Source organism: Diorhabda sublineata, chromosome 1 (assembly GCF_026230105.1).
Source record: "Diorhabda sublineata isolate icDioSubl1.1 chromosome 1, icDioSubl1.1, whole genome shotgun sequence".
NCBI classification, from domain to species: Eukaryota; Metazoa; Arthropoda; class Insecta; order Coleoptera; family Chrysomelidae; genus Diorhabda; species Diorhabda sublineata.
The window spans coordinates 12,859,187-12,875,836 of NC_079474.1; the positions used below are offsets into that span (position 1 = coordinate 12,859,187).

Here is a 16,650-nt window from a genome sequence, read left to right on the forward strand (position 1 = left end):
ACAGAGAAATGTTATAAGAATATTTAGAAGTCAAATGTGTTCAAAATTGGACACAAGCAAAAAAAGAAATTGAATGAATGGAAAGTGAAGGGAATGAAAGAATAAGGAAATGTAGAAATTACAAAAAGAGAAAGTTAAATTTGTTTCTTTGTCCTTCCCTAATAACAAATTTGTAGGAAAAGGTTTAATGGGTAGTGGAAAATAAATAGCCATACCTACAATTTTTTTGTATATTCTCTCTTTCAGCTTATTTTTTTCAATTAAAAACAATATTAACAATAATGGATTATGACTAATATATACAAAGGAAATATATATTTACAAATAAAAAATAACTCAATTAAAAAAGTTCACAATTATCGATTCTATTATATACAATACACACTTAACCTAGAATGTTTTTTTATTTAAAACATCACACATCCATTTTTCAAAAAAAAAAATAAAGATCGCCGATTTGTACAAAATATTTACACCTCATCGTTAGTCGCTTTCCCACAATGTATATTTAATAGCGGGACAAAAAGAACAAAGACATTAGAAACATAATGTAACAACAGAGGCAAAAATAGAAAACAAAAAGAAACTTCTGAATCGTCATGGATTAGGATAAAGAAAAAAATAAAGTAGGTGAAACACACAATTAAAAAAGGAAGGAATTCGGGACAAAAAGGTGAAAAGAAGAAAATAGGTACAAGAACTGAAATCGAAGATATCAATGCAAAAATTGATAAACCAGGGTCAAAAAGGTAAAAGAGGCAATAGGAGAAGTACTGAAGGCCTATTTTGACACAATGAGGTAGATAAGACACAACATTGAAAAACTAAGGAACAGAACAAGACAGAAATTGATAAACTAGCGACAAAAAGATAAAAAAGAGGAGACGGTAGAATAAAGGGGTGTGAGAGGTACAAAACCCTCATCTGACACCTGGAAAGGTACAAATAAAGTAGGTAAGATACACTGTTAAAAGATGAACAGGAATATCAAGACAAAATTTGATACTTTGGGGTTAAAAAGATGAAAGATGTACCGAAGACCTCATTTGACACCTGAAAAAGTACAAATAGAGTAGATAAAACACACCATTGGAACACAAAGAGAGAGATCAAGACAGAAATTGATAAACCAAACAAACTAGATATGAAAGGGTGAAAAAAAGAAGGTGATAGAAGAAATGGGAAATAAACTAGGGACAAAAAGGTAAAAGAGGTACCGAAATCCTTATCAGACATTTGAAAAGATACGAATAACTAAATTCATTAGATTAGATCCATGTCTTCAGAACCAATTTAATTGAGAGTACCCCTACATTGGGGAGCGCCACACAAACACGGTATTTTTTCATCTTCAATGGGGAATTTGTAATCGTACGTTATCTCTTCATTAACTCCTATGTTCTGTTTGGAATATATCACAATTTTCTTACGTGATTCAATAGTTATCACTTTTGCGTAACAGTTTGGCTGAAAATTAATAACAAAATTTGATATAAATATAAAAACAATAAGGGGGTATCATATTAAAATCCTAAGGGAAACTTGATTTTTGTACTTACGTTACAACTATGGTTGATGAATCTGGCTAGATTACCACATTTTGTGGCGTCTATAATATTTTCCAAGTCTATACGGAATAAATACGAACTACCAATTCCTGTTGCCTCGTATTTCTGTTCCCTTAGATCGGCCAAACTTGGTCTGATCATTTGACCAACATATTCAATAACCTATAACAAGAAATCAAAGTTTTCTAAACATACATAAAAATGAATATTGAAAGAAAATTACAAAATTTATTGGTTAAATTTGAATATTTAAGAAAATAAGTGGAAAATGTACAAAATATAACATTAGGTCACCTTTTTCTATTCTAATCTTTTAATTACAAAAAATTTCCTGTACTAAACCATTTATCATTTGAATTTTTGATATAATTTCGACAATTAACTGCTTTTGTTAATATTCATTTCATATCCACTTTCTATCAACTAACAGTTTAGGTTATGTTTGTAAATTTTAAATAAGACGAAATTTATTGTTGTTAATAATTTGATCCTGCAAAACTCTTAAATAGGTAATCAATCTATGATTCAACTTTTCTGGTAAAATAACATAAAAATATCAAAAACAGTTAATCTGGGATTCTCTAAGTAGTTCTAAAGGCCCCCAGAGCTTCAAAGGTGATAAAACAGGGCCCCGTGTACATTTCTATCAAAACTAGATTTAAAACAATATAAAAAATGTATTAAATCACAAAAATAACAATTAAATGAAAAAAATTATAAAAAGGACCACAAAGAAAAAAAAATACTAAAAAAAGATGAAAAATAATTTGATCCTGCAGAACTTATAAACCATTAACTGACATATTCACCAGTATTTCTGTCAAAATAGTATAAGAATATAAAAAAAAATTTTTTTTGACAAAATTTGAAATAGTGGTTCCCAAATTGATTCAAGTGAATCCCCGGAGGCTCCAAGGGAGGTTTAACAGATACTATATACATTTACATAAAAACCAGTACAATTTTGAACGTTTAAGAACATCTGGTTTCAAATGAAAAGAAGAAAAGTGAAAACAACAATTAAATTAAAGAAAAAGTTGAAAAATATTTTCTGTCAAAATATAAAAATATCAAAAACAGTCAAATTTTTTGATAAAATTTGGAATAGTGGTTCCCAAATTGATCCAGGTTAATCCCCGGAAGGTCCAAGGGAGGTTTAACAGATACATGTATACATTTAAATAAAAATCAGTGCAATTTTGAATGTTTCAAATGAAAAGAAAACAACAATTAAATTAAAGAAAAGTTGTGAAAAGATTTTATGCCAAAATGTCATAAAATATCAAAAACAGTCAATTTTTTTGATAAAATTTGAAACGGTGGTTCCAAAGTGGTCTCCGTAGAGTCCAAGAGAAGCTCAAACAGGGACATTTTCATTAAAATCAATAATGTTTCAAAGTGGTGTAGTTTAAGAATCTCAGACTTGAAAAAACAGTATAAGAAAACAAAACTTGAACGAAAAAATAAAAAAAAAACTTACAAGAAAAAAATGGAAAAAGAAGACAAAATTGTAATTTTTTCTATAAACATGTTGTTCCTTACCATCTCATCGGCTGCGATTGGTTCCATGGCGAACAGCCCCCAATCGTGAATGGCAGATTTCGCAAATTTAAGTTGCTTCTTTCTAAATTTCAGTTGGTTGAATTTAAGCAAATCTGAATCGGTATCACCACCGAAAGCGGTTAGCAACCTCCTCTGATTCGATCTCGCCTCCCTACTTAATCCTACAAAAGAAAATATTAAAATATACCAAAAAAAAATCTATCTTATGGTATTTTTACCTTGTTTATTAACAGCCGCCGATGCCAAAGTCGTAGTAATGGCGTGCGATTTCGCATGATGATATTTGTACCTAGATTTTTCGTGTGCCGATAATTTATAATAACCTTCAGTTCGAGCACTACCGGTCACGTGTTGTCTTTCGTCTTTTTTTCTTCGTTTTGGAGGACTAGAATAGAGATCCGTAATACAATGATCCACCCAATGGGTATCGTTCAACCAATAACCCATAGTGTCATTCGAGAGCATTTCTTCGTAAGATTTTTTAATATATTCTACATCTTCTTTGTCGATACCTAAACAAAAATACATTTCAGTGAATTTTGAGGGTCGAATAGTTTATTAAACTCACCCTTAGCGAGAAATTCGTAAATAATACCGAATTCAGACATTTGATCTCTAATCTTATGTTGAATCCCACCATGTATATTATAAGGAATATCAGATTTTTTCCAATAATATTGATTTTCGTAATCGTATTTATTTTGTAATTCTTGTAATTTTTTACGTCCCTTCTGTTTACGGGGTTTAACCGGTTTAGGTGATACCGGTTTTTGAATTTCAATTTTTTCTTCTTTCGGTAGGTATTCGTGATCCTTAAGGACGACAGTAGCATCGTGTTGTTGATCTTGTTGTTGCGTATTCGGTAAATCTGGTCGTTGCATGCAATACGAATGCTCAATCACAACCTATAATAATTTATATCATAATTAATTATATATTAGTGTGTGGTCAGCTAAAGTAATTACTTAAATTTGTAAAATTTATTACAAAAAAAATGAAATATTGTACATAAATGAAAATATGCAACTTATATTGATGAAAAATATAAAATTAAATTATAAATATTGAAAAATTTGAATAAAAATCCACATACCTAACCTCAATAATTTACTATAGCGGACCATACACGTTAAATTTAAATCCAATATAAATTAAATGTATGTATTGTGAATATTGAAAAATATTGATTCTAATTTGAAAAATCGAGTGATATGAATCATTATACGGAGAACAACAAAATAAAAAATGTTAGAAATAATTGGAATAAGAAAAAAGTATATAAATGATAATAAAATATAAATATAATTTTTGTTCAACTAAATTGGATTTAATGAGGAAATTAGTGAACATATATGCGGTAATAATAAAAGTATGATCACTTACTTGACTTGAAGGACTACTTTCGCCAGTTGAACTTTCGGATAACCTTTTAACCGTTGTTATATCTCCGTTCAAATCCATCCGTTGTTTCTTCTTCTTATCACGATTCGTTTCATCTTCCGATTCACTCATTACGAACTTTTCTTTCACCACTTCATCAAATACCCTCTTCAATTTATCTTTCGTGTCTGTTATACAAGGCGGTTCAGGATTTCTGACTTGTTGTAATAAAGCGTCCCGTTCCGCTTCCAATTCTTCCAAGGATTTTTCCATAACATCCTAAAATTCCAATAAGGAAACAAATTAGTATATAAGAGGTGTTTCGAAAACAAATTTTCGATAAATCAGTATATACGAGGTGTCTCGAAATAGTACCTTCATTTCAATCGAACTTTCTTCTTCTAATTTCAATTCGTCCGTAGTAATTTTATTATCTTTGGTTTGTTTTACTAACATTTCTTGTTTTTCTTTTTCAATCTGTTCCATATATTCGGTATTTAATCTACGTCTTTCTAAAATCATTCGTTCCGTATCGCTCATATCGCTATCGCTATCGTAAATTAGAGATTTTTTATGAACAGTTTCCGGTGATGGTTTTTTAATAGCTGCCAAATCGTCACGATCGATCTATAATATACAAACGACACAAAATTACCGAATATATACGTGTTGAGGTTGTGTAACATTTGACTTACTTGTATCGGTTCAGGAGTTTTATTCATCGCCTGTATATCGTCGCGTAGCGGCGAATTACTTTCTTCCATAGGTTCGCTTAGTCGACCCTCGATTTCCATTTCTTCTTCTTCTTTAATTTTTTTAATTTCGTTAGCTACGGGAGTTCCACTCCTATTTATTTGTTCTGCTTCGGTTTCCGAATCCGAAGAACTTTCGTCTGAACTGTCACTGTCGCTCGATGACGTGAAAGTACTAAACGAACTACTGGTACTACTGACAGAAGTCTTTCTTTCCCTCCTAGCCGTAGCTTCCGAATCTGAATCGTGGATTATTTCTTCGTTATCGGATGCTTTTCGACCGTCCTCATCTTCTGGTATGGGAGACGGGATCTTCTTCCGTCTGAAACTCGGCATTTTCGGTAGGGACGCTTTCAAACCCAAACCCATACCCATAGAAGAATCCAGGTTTATGTTACTGTAGAGATTTTCTCGTGTCGATTCTAAAAGTACGTTGATGTTGTCTCGCGACAAAACTGCTTTATCCGATTGTTGATCTTCCTTATCTTTCATCTTATTTTCTTTGCAGCTCTCTTCTTCCCACCTACATTATCCATCAATTAATTTACTACACGTGGTTATGAATTTTTTTTTACCACTTACCAAGATTCGAATTTATTAAACGCCGTAGATTCCACCATTTTTTTATTAAAGTCCCTTTTAAGGATGGTCTTCAATTCTTGGGTCACTTGTTGTATCACGGAATTAATGGTGGCGGCGTGGGGGTAATTTTTGTTATCTTCCGTTTTTTTAGGGGGAAGTTGATAAGGATTATACTGCGGTGTAGGGTATTGTGGAAATTGGGCGTATTGGAACGGAGGAAGGTACATGTGGTGACCACCGTAGGGATACGTAGGTCGCCAGTTTTGATGACCGTACGAAGGTGGAGGAGGAGGAGTCGGGTAATGATGAAACGGCGTGGCATAATGAGGACCTGGATAACCTTCAAAATAAACAATAAAAAAAATTATTTTTTTCCATTAAATTGGTTGGGAAATATAATACACGGAATAAGGTATAGAAAAAACAACTAGAATTAAAATTTCAGGATCATAATAAAAGCAATTGGAAAGGGAAGAAGAAAAATTTTACTTAAAGGCCCCAAAGTTTAATAGCAATTTCTAATTTAAACGGTTTGTGAAATAATTGCACTACTAAAGGGTTCAGAAAGTGGTGTATTGCTTCAACTATAATCTAATCTACTTTTCCACTTCGGTTATCAAATAAATATAAAATATTACCTCTTAAATTTGCTTGTAGAACCGTAGCTTGAAATAAAAATAAAAAAATAAATTAACTACTTATATTTACAAACGAATAAGATTATTTATAACACGAAAGAAAGAAAAATATATACCTGGTCTTCCTAATAACGCAGCTATAGTAATAAAACGATTAAAACAATAAATTATCAAAAAAATGTGGAATAAAATAGTCAAAAAGTCATTATATCAAAGAAATATCTTTGTTCTGGGTTCCTAGTCAATAAACGAAGAGACCGCAAACTATAAGGGTTTCGAAATGAAATACCCTCCTTCAAGTTGGTTTAATTAAAAAAAAATGACACCGCTAGACGTGTAAAAACTCTTCATAGAAACGTAAAGTTAATAAAATACTGAAGTCTATTTAAACTATTGAATTAAAAGTCGATGTTATGAAACTATATTTCCAAAAAATTGTTGTTTTAATTGTATAGCTTTTGAAAAACATAAAATAACAGTATCAACATTCACTGATAACAATATTGTTTTTAATACCAGCAGCAACAGCATTTGCTTGTCAACAGCATTTAACATCAGTGGTAACAGCATTTGCTGTACAATAGCATTTTTTTCAATTATTAACAGACACAGCATTACTTTTAATACCAGTAGCAACTACATTTACTGTTCTACAGCATATTTTCAAAAATCAATAGCAACATCATCGATTTAATACTAAAACAAGCATTGTAATTAATATCAACAGCATTTGGTAATTATAAGCATTGTTATTGATAGTATTGTTATTAATATAAACAGCAACAGCATTTGCTAATCAATTAATTAATTATAATGAGCATAGTTGTTAGATATAGCAACAGTATTTGCTAATTAACAGTATTGTAATTAATATCTACATCATTTAGTAATTATAAGCATAACTGAATTTGATTAGCAACAGCATAATTAATATCAGCATTGGCTGATCAAAAGCATTTTTATTAAAATCGGCAGCAACAACATTTGATAGACAATAGCATTGTTATTAATATCAGGGATTATCAGCATTGTTATTAACAATGTTTATTTATCAACAGCATTTGGGGATTACAAGCATTGTTATTAATATCAGCAGCAACAGCATTTGCTAATCAATTAATTAATACCAATTATATATAGTATAGTTATATAGTTATAGTAGTAGTATTTACTAATTAACAGTATTTTAATTAATATCAACAGCATTTGGGAATTATAAGCATTGTTATAAATATCAACAGCATTTGCTAATCAATTAATCAATATTAATTAGCACCGTGATATATATGAATATTACGTAAAATTTTGTAGATTCTTTCAAGCAACTTATGGTAGTTATACAGGGTGACACACAAAACCACAATGACAAAATAAAATAATCGAAGTCTTACCTGGATAAGGTGGCGGAATGCCTGGCGGATAATGCGGCGGCGGGTAAAGTCCAGGTATGGGTGGTAAAGGAGGTGGAGCTGCTGTAGGAGGATTCGGAGGTAACGGAGGCGGCGGCGGTTCCGGTTTTGCTTCTTCTATCTTCTCGTTACTACTTAACGATGACAAACTCATCCGATCGTCGTCCTTGAGTTAATAAATAATTTTAATATCGTTTACAGGATACCTTGTAATGTTACAAAGTACAAGAGACAAAAAGTACACGTAATCGAAAAGAAATACTTGAAAATAATAGAGAGGAAAAAATAATAGATGAGGAATAGGAAAAATTAACAAAAAAAGTGTCAAAAGAGGTAAAGGGGGGGGGGTAGAAAATAGTTGGATAAACCAGATAATTGAGTTGAAAGAAAAAAGAAGGGACAAAAGGAATCGGATCCTAATTAAACATCAGAAAAACTATGAAAATAAAAAAAATTAAATTATTTCATCTTAAATCCAAGTATTTCCGTAAGTAAATGCCATTTTTTATTTGTTTTGTGATTTGATAATAAGTGTATACTTACATTACTCACTTTTTCCATGACAAATTCGTTTTTGAATTCGGATGTATTGATAGGGCTGTAATTGTGGCCACCGATCAACAATTCATCCTCACTGGAAGATATATCGCTACCAATTTTGTTCATTTCTTGTGCCTTTTTCAATAACGCCGTCGTTTCCAAAGCCTCCCGCTGCTTCGCTACTACAGCCTAAAAGAAAAAACTCAAATTTCACCACCATTAATTATACTTAGTCACTCTCTAGCTGTTCAACTCTTCCATTTTTCGGAAAGAATTTTTTTTTAATTTATATTCACTATCACTTATAAAAAAATCGATTATGAGTTAAATTAACCCCACACTGAACTATTCGACACTACTAAATTGATTCAAACCCTCTTAGTAACGTTTTATTACCAGTGGCCTCAAATATACAGAGTGTTGAAAGTGGCTTCCATTTTTTTTAAATATTAAATAACATGAGCTCCTAACTCCTAAACGATTTCTGCTTTAGCTCAATCTGTATGTAAAAGATTGTTCTATAAGTTAGTCAAAGTTTCAAATGTCCATTACCATTAGTTTAAAATATACAGGGTCTTAAAAATGATTTTTATTTTTTAGAATATTAAATAACGTGAGTCCACAATTTAGCTCATAGCTCATGAAATTTTCAAGACAACAATTTCTGCTTTAGCTGAATCTGTACGTAAAATATTGTTTTATAAGTTAGTCAAGGTTTCAAATGTCTATTACCATTAATTTAAAATATACAGTGTCTTAAAAGGGATTTTCATTTTATTACAATAAGAAATAACATGGGTTCACAAATCAGCTCATAACTCATGAAGTTTTGAAGACAATTTCTGCTTAAGTTCAATCTGTATGTAAAAAAATATTCTATAAGATAGTCAAAGTTTCAATTTTCAATTCCCATTGGTTTCAAATATACACTGTACTAAAAATGACTCATTTTTTTCAATACTAAACTGCAAAAGACTGCAAATCAAAAATTATCTCACTGTAGATCTAGATTCTTTAAATAAGAACAAGGGAAATATCTTTACACTGTTTCAACACTATTTTTTAGCAAATTTAACAGTTTGTTCAGTATTTAAATTCACCAACACAGCACTATTTGTATAAAAACACACAGTCAATTAAATTAAATTGATAAAGTTATTCTCAATTAAAACACTAGAGACTTTTCAGTCTTTTAGACTTGTTATTAAGTCACTGGACAATGTCACTTGAAAGTTCACTCAACAGAACATAACTGACTCAGATATTTCTCACTGTAGGTTTATTTTATTTAAATGAGAACAACCACAACATCTTTATCTGGTTCCAAAACTAGCTCATAGCATATTTAACAGTTTTTTTGTCATTTGAATTCACTAACACAACACTGTTTATATAAAAAGACATGGTCAATTGAATTATATAGTCTCGATAAAGTTTATACTCAATTAGAACACTATAGGCTTCTCAAAGTATTTTAGACTTGTTCTTATAGTCACTAGACAATGTCATTGAAAGTTCACTCAGCACGATACAACTGACACTAGTTTACAACAAATTTAACAGTTTTTTTTTTATTTAAATTCACTAATACAACACTATTTGTATAAAAACACTTTTGCACTGTACTAAATCATCTTGATAACATTCGAAAATTAAAAATTGTTCTGGTTCCTCTAAAATTGACTTGGATGCTTCTCACTGTGGAAAAAAATTATTCAACTAAAATTAAATTCTTACCTGTTCTAATGCTAGCTGATGACAATTTAAATAAATTTCCATTGAAAGGAAAGGCGATGGTGGTACAGAGAGAGGGGAATTTTCATCGTTTTTGGAAAAATCGAAATCCGTATCAGGTGCAGGTGGATTTATAGCCATATCACTCAAAGATATACTAGAACGATCATCATCGTCACTATCCAATGATGTAGGAATAGGAACTTGTTTCAGGTAATCAGTAGATTTGGATTCGTCGTCTGAATCGGCGCCGAAACTTAGAAAAGGCGGGGCCATACCACAAGATCCTTTATCTTTTAGAAGAAGAGCGATACGAGTATCCAGATCTAGTGGTTTGTTATCTTCTTCGACCTAAAAGCATTAATACTGTTAATTGAACTTCTGAATTTTAGATGAATCTACCTTGTCCCGTTCGCGTTCTTTTTCCTTTTTACTCTTCCCGCTATCCCTCTTCTTATCTTTCTCTCTTTCTTTTTCTTTATGCTCTCTTTCCTTATTTTTTTGCTGGGGTTTCTCATCAACATTACTACTCCATTTAATATTAGAGGCTACAGGTGTCGTTAAACCCGCAGGAGATGTATCCCAGCTTTCTGGAGGCCATTGGGGAGTAGCCATTGGAGTTGTGGGCCATACAGTAGGCGGGGGTGCGGGAATATGATGATAAGTAGGTGTGGTGAAAGGAAAATGATTAGGAATAGGGGGTGGTATATGGTGACCATGATAATCGTATCTAGAAAATTATAAAGTAATATTTTATTACGAAATTATATCATTTTTACTCACGCTAAAGGTGTTGTACCAGCAGATCCGAAACTAGCAGCGGAAAACTCGCTAGGAGCAGTTCCATAACCGAGATCCGTGCTACTTGGAGTTGAAAAATCATTACTCCTATAACTCCTCCTACCTTCGTATCTATCTTTTTCCTTTTCTCTAGGTCTATCACTACTGTCTCGTAATTTTTTTTCAAGCTCCTTATCTTTTTCCTTTTTGTATCGCTCTGCTGATTCATCGAATTCTTCGTCTTTGGGATCATAAGATTTTTCTCCTTCAACTTTCACTTCTGTTTTTGGCGTAGTTTCGGTATTTAGTGGAAGAGCCGCGGGTTTTTTTTCTGTTGTGATCTCTTCAAACTTAGCTTTACACTGGAAAGAAAATAAATTATTCTAAAACTAAAGGAATTTATATGAAATACCTTTTCTCCGAATGCGTCCAAAAATACTTCTAAAACCTTGCCCATAACGCTAGTTTGATTCAATTTTTCGACGCAAGTCTTGGCACTTTGTATTGTTTCAAATATGGCTCTACCAATTCCTAAGTGTCTATTTGTAACCGGGTGATAATAAATAAATAATTCTTCAATGGGGCCAAATTTTTGTAACATGTCTCTCAAAAATAATTTGTCTATATTATCGTTCAAGTGAAATAATGTTACTTCAATCGCTGGCGGTTCACCAATGTAATTAACATCGATTTTGAACCTAAAATCGAAAATTATATTGAAATAATGACAGATCGGTTTTGTTAAGTAGTTCAAATTCAACACATTGACTGCCAACTCTGAAAAACAATTCATAATTTACTACCTCGAGGCGCTCGTTTGGGTACCTGGTCACTCAGGCAACAAATGCAACGCAACCTCACCGATGAACCCAAAACCCATCTTGGGTGTAGCTAAAAGTGTGACTATCGCGTCTATCAACAATCTGCTTGGAAGGATAAAGACACCTGGCATGAGACAAGCAAAGACGCACGTAGCCCCACACCAAACAACTGCTCCAACTAAATAGGAAAGAAATCTCCACACCATGAACATCATGGACAATTTGGAGTGCCACTGGTACGACGGCCCCTTGGCCGCCCACAATACTACTATGAACTCCCTCTAGGAGATTTCGGTTACAAAATTCAACGAATCCCTTTCGGTGATAACTATTTAAATTAGTTTTTTAATGATAACAATGAGATTAAACAAAATTGTGAAAATTGGCAGTTAACGTGTTAAATCAAACTTAACTTTTTCTGGATTAATATCCAAGGTTTTCATTGGTATAATGTCAAATCTAGGACTTCTTAACAGTTAGATTATTAAATTCATTACAGAATTTAGGGAAGTTTCTGTTTAATAGCTTATTGTTCCTCTGTTTAAGTCTAATGATATTTTTTTTTTGTTTTTTTTCCGTCGTGGATTAAAATTTGTCTTTTTGGAACACTGTTTTAATATTTTAGTACCATCTAGTTTAATTTGGTTTGAATCAATTAACCAGACAAAATAATACCATAAGTTGAAGAAATAAAAGAGAGATTAGAAGAAAATCGAATCTTAACTATACGTAAAAGTGTTACATATAAAAAAAATTCAATATCTGATGCAATATTGGGGATATGATTCAAAGTTTCCCATCATAACGCAAAAAAAAGAAACTTTTCAACTATATTAAAAAAACAAAAATAACTTATTTTGTTTTCTCAAAAATTTTGACAAAACCTGACATTGCAATTATTTATTCAAGAAATTATAATCTGAAAAATTTCCTAACAAAAATTTATCATATTATGATATATATAACCGAATTTATGATCAAGGTAATTTTAAATTTTTGTTTATGTAAACAATAAACTGATGCTGAAGTTGTTCAATGTACACATAACCTCACTTTCGAAATTTTTACGATTTTCACAAACTTACAATAAATAGTTTCGTAAAAATAGTTTTAAAGCCAATAAAAATATTAAATACTCTCAAATACAAAAAAAAATACTATTAAAAAGTATCTTTTGATCATAAATAACCAAGATTTTTAACAAATTAAAATTCGTAAAAGACAATGTACATTATATGTAAAGATCTCGTATTATTTCACTTTACCTCGGAACTGGTAGGTCTAATACTTCCAATCTTGTCCATATTCTAGTTAGATGAGATCTAGGATCCCTGGGTACAACTTGAGGACATGAAGTATCATTTGGTATAAATCCATCGTACCTATAAAGTTTAGTAGCTCCTTTTGTTAAAAATGGATCAACCATTAATTTGTAATTTCGAGGCAATTTAGGATTTGTCTGGCCGTGTCCATGACGATCCATTGTAGTTCCATTCATATCTGTTAAATGAAAAACATACAAATTATTAAATTAATAATCGAACAAGTAACTCGCGTTTAAAAACAAAACTTACCTCTTCTCGGATTTCAGTAACAAAATTTAGTAACGAAATTAGAATGAAATAAACAATTAGAATTCAACTGGGTTCAAAGATGAAATACATTGGCATGGTACTTTTGATGAAATAATTTTAGATAATATATTATTACTAACAACTAAAACTTAATTATAATATTAAATGTATTTGAATGTATTGAGCGACAATATTTTGAAATAAAAGCCCAGCGAGAAGCACAGTTCTTACACTGTCTATACCTAACCTCGATAAATGTCATAGTACACTACACTAATCAGATAATTTTTATAAAAAAAACTATAAAAATAATATAAATCTTATAATATTCACAGAAATATATTATTACGTATTGTGAATTAAAAAATTTATATTTATTTTTTTTATTTAAATTAATTTGTTTCAATACTGTATAGTTGCTGATTTGATAATCAACAAAAAATGTATAATGCTCCTAGCATCCAGCCTCATTTGAAACTTATAGAATATGAATGTATTATTATAATTAATCTGTGGGTGACTTAGGAAACGGGAGAAATGTTCTTAAGAAATGTACTAGAAACCAATATTATGTTTCGTATTCTAAATTTATTTATTAAAAAGTCCCATAGACATCACAAATATCCGATATTTGACAAATAATATTCTACTGAAAATTAGATCTATAGATGTTAACCTTGCAAATAAGTTTAATAACTTCAATTTAAATTATAAATTTCGAAATTTCTGTTCAATAATAAATTACTTCGTCGTAATAAATATACTATTTTCATAAGTGATTGGTTGTGTATACAAAATATTTGTCAAATCAACTTCAGAAATGTCAGTTGTCACAATCCGATCGTATGTCAAAGTTATATTTGTAAAAGTACCTTTACTTTTAGGTAAAGTTACGTAAGGAAAAAGTTTTAATAAAAAAGGTTCTAATATCTATAAAAATGTTTTTTGACAAATTTTTAAAGTTCCCAAAATTGTTGTCAGTTAAAGCACAAGACGAAGAAGAGGGACAAGAAGGTGGTGGTGAAGAAGAGGAAGAAGTTGAGCTAGTAGATCCTCAAGAAACCTTACGGGTAATTTTACTTAAATTAAATAAATTCTAATTTGAATTCTATGAAAAGAAACCTATTATAATCTATGTGGTTTTATTGATCATTTTCTTATACAACTTAAGTTTAATACAATTCATTTTGTTTTAATACCTATGACTTAACCTATTTTTATATCGTGATTGTTTTATGCCATATCAACCAAATTAACAAATGCTATTCATTATTTAAGTATTTCATATTTATACTATTAACGCATTTGGTTTGATTATATTCAATTGTAAAATTTTCGTTTCAGGAACAATGCAAAGCAAATGCTCATTGTTTAAAATTAGCAGAAAAATACCAAGCATGTAATGATAGAGTTAATTCCAAATCACACACTACAGAAACGTGCGTTGAGGAATTATTTGATTTAATGCATGCTGTAGACCACTGTGTTTCTAAAGACCTTTTTAGCAAGTTAAAATAAAATTTTAAGGTTAAAAAATGTTTGATGTTTCAAAATAGGCAAATAATTTAGTGGAAATAAATATATACTTATGAATTTATCTTTTATTTAATATAAACATATCCCACATTTCCACCCTTTCCTCTAGTAAATATTTTAATTTCGTAAATGAGCTAGAACTGTGCTGCTATGCCAAACTGATGAAACCATTTCCCTAGAATCTACAAATTCAAACTAAAATATTGTTTACAGAAATCTATAACACCTACATAAAAACTTTCATAATAACCATGTAGATGGCATGACTAAGATTTAAAAATGGCCAAATTGAATTTTTTTTGGGAATACTTATTTTACATAGAATATTTAAAATAAACGTTTTCAAGTGAACGTATTTGTAAATTTTGGATTTAAAAGGAAATTAGTTATAATCATTTCTATGTAAATGTTCGGCCATCTTTAAAGTAATACTTCCAACTTTGACAGCCGAACCGTAGAGGGCGTCAAGGTACTACCTTTTATAATTTACGTAAGAGAAATTTAAATCATATCATCTTTATATTTCACAATCAACCAAGTCAAATGAACGTATAAAACCATTTTTTCATAATATCTATCGAAAGCTATTTGAAAACAATTAGGACTCCTAGGGACGTCACAAACATAACCTTGTTTGGGGAAAGTTCTCAAAATTTTTTCATAGTTAGTATTCGAATGAACTGGAACAGCTGATAGAAAAAGAGAAAGAAATCGGTATACCACTCTCTATCTCTCTCTACTCTATTTTAATTGGATCGCCAAAAGGTTGAAATTTCGAGTGGTGTAATAACGAGTAAAGAGAGATAGGGAGTGGTAAACCGACGCTCTTTCTCTATCTTCTAATAACACATTTCCACTTAATTTAATATAATTCTATGCTTCTTTCACGTAACTTCTTCTAAATATATAAAATAAACTGAAATCACTTGAGGTGCAATTTCATAATGACGCTGGCTTAGAGAGTCAAGTGAGGTCACGTGGTACAATTGTGATTGGAGCGTCATCTTAAATAAATACAACGTCCAAACTAAACATTGTTTAGCTTTTTAAATCGGATGATCTATTTATTTAATATTCAATAACTGACAATTAACATTTAACACAGATATTTATAGGTTAACAGATTATTGACGTTGCATTAATTTAAGATGGCACTAGAAATTATACCACGTGACCTCATTTGACGGTCTAAGCTAGCGTCGAGCATCAACATGAAATCGCACCTTTAGATAGAATTTTTTTAAAAACAAAACGCTATTAATCAATTTAAATTTTGCGTAACGCCCTCTAGTTTCAAATTGACACATTAAATGTTTTACACAAACAGTAAGAATAGAGATGGGCTTCCATTTGCACTCCCAAAAATTTCAAAATATAATATGTCACGATAAAACCAGATTTTGAGTATTTTCTGAAGGAAAACATACTATAAATTTGAATAGGATTTTCCTTAAAACTGATCAATTTCATTGTTGATTTAAACTATCGTAGTGTCAAAATGGCGTTTGCAAGAGGTTTCCGGTTCGTCAGTCAGTAGCGTTGCCACGTTGTTATAAGTTATATAATAATTTTATTTATTTAATACCCTATTAATTATATTTATTTAGAACATATAATTGTTACAATGTTATGTTCAATAAAAATGTTGTAGAATATGCAGTTTTTTATGTATAAATAAAATGATGTGGAATTAAACTCACATGTTCTATTTTAACTTTAATTTTTAAATAAATTGGTGTTTTTAAAAAACCGAAAACGAAATTTATATTTTCT

At 30.7% G+C, this 16,650-nt stretch overlaps 2 protein-coding genes across 3 annotated transcripts; one reads left to right on the top strand and one right to left on the bottom strand.

The window, feature by feature from the left end:
- Positions 1–216: 216 nt before the first annotated feature.
- Positions 217–13,601, bottom strand: LOC130447625 (histone-lysine N-methyltransferase SETD1). Of its 2 annotated transcripts, XM_056784551.1 has the most exons (19): positions 13,342–13,584; positions 13,033–13,267; positions 11,359–11,644; positions 10,950–11,308; positions 10,569–10,896; positions 10,170–10,517; positions 8,436–8,621; positions 7,875–8,058; positions 6,600–6,620; positions 6,484–6,510; positions 5,846–6,185; positions 5,207–5,786; positions 4,887–5,138; positions 4,515–4,790; positions 3,700–4,036; positions 3,350–3,643; positions 3,111–3,292; positions 1,560–1,730; positions 217–1,467 (listed from the first exon to the last, which is right to left on the bottom strand). In XM_056784551.1, the coding sequence occupies exons 2-19, from the start codon at positions 13,263–13,265 to the stop codon at positions 1,294–1,296; spliced, it is 4,578 nt and encodes a 1,525-aa protein (XP_056640529.1). In that variant the 5' UTR covers positions 13,266–13,267; positions 13,342–13,584; the 3' UTR covers positions 217–1,293. The 2 variants fall into 2 exon arrangements, with proteins under 2 accessions (XP_056640529.1, XP_056640539.1); XM_056784561.1 differs by lacking the exons at positions 6,484–6,510; positions 6,600–6,620 and having other exon boundaries at positions 13,342–13,601.
- Positions 13,602–14,172: 571 nt separating this feature from the next.
- Positions 14,173–14,934, top strand: LOC130453214 (cytochrome b-c1 complex subunit 6, mitochondrial). The gene is made up of 2 exons (XM_056792842.1): positions 14,173–14,411; positions 14,686–14,934. The coding sequence occupies exons 1-2, from the start codon at positions 14,280–14,282 to the stop codon at positions 14,857–14,859; spliced, it is 306 nt and encodes a 101-aa protein (XP_056648820.1). The 5' UTR covers positions 14,173–14,279; the 3' UTR covers positions 14,860–14,934.
- Positions 14,935–16,650: the final 1,716 nt, after the last annotated feature.

What these genes read in the sequence shown, in the direction of transcription:
- LOC130447625 (XM_056784551.1), bottom strand. Translation starts at nt 13,265, where the DNA reads ATGAATGGAACTACAATGGATCGTCATGGACACGGCCAGACAAATCCT. An exon ending in AAACTCCTGAACCGATACAA is followed by an intron (nt 5,139 to 5,206) that starts GTAAGTCAAATG and finishes TGTATATTATAG; the next exon opens with ATCGATCGTGACGATTTGGC. An exon ending in AAAGTTCGATTGAAATGAAG is followed by an intron (nt 4,791 to 4,886) that starts GTACTATTTCGA and finishes TTGGAATTTTAG; the next exon opens with GATGTTATGGAAAAATCCTT.
- LOC130453214 (XM_056792842.1), top strand. Translation starts at nt 14,280, where the DNA reads ATGTTTTTTGACAAATTTTTAAAGTTCCCAAAATTGTTGTCAGTTAAA. An exon ending in ATCCTCAAGAAACCTTACGG is followed by an intron (nt 14,412 to 14,685) that starts GTAATTTTACTT and finishes TTTTCGTTTCAG; the next exon opens with GAACAATGCAAAGCAAATGC.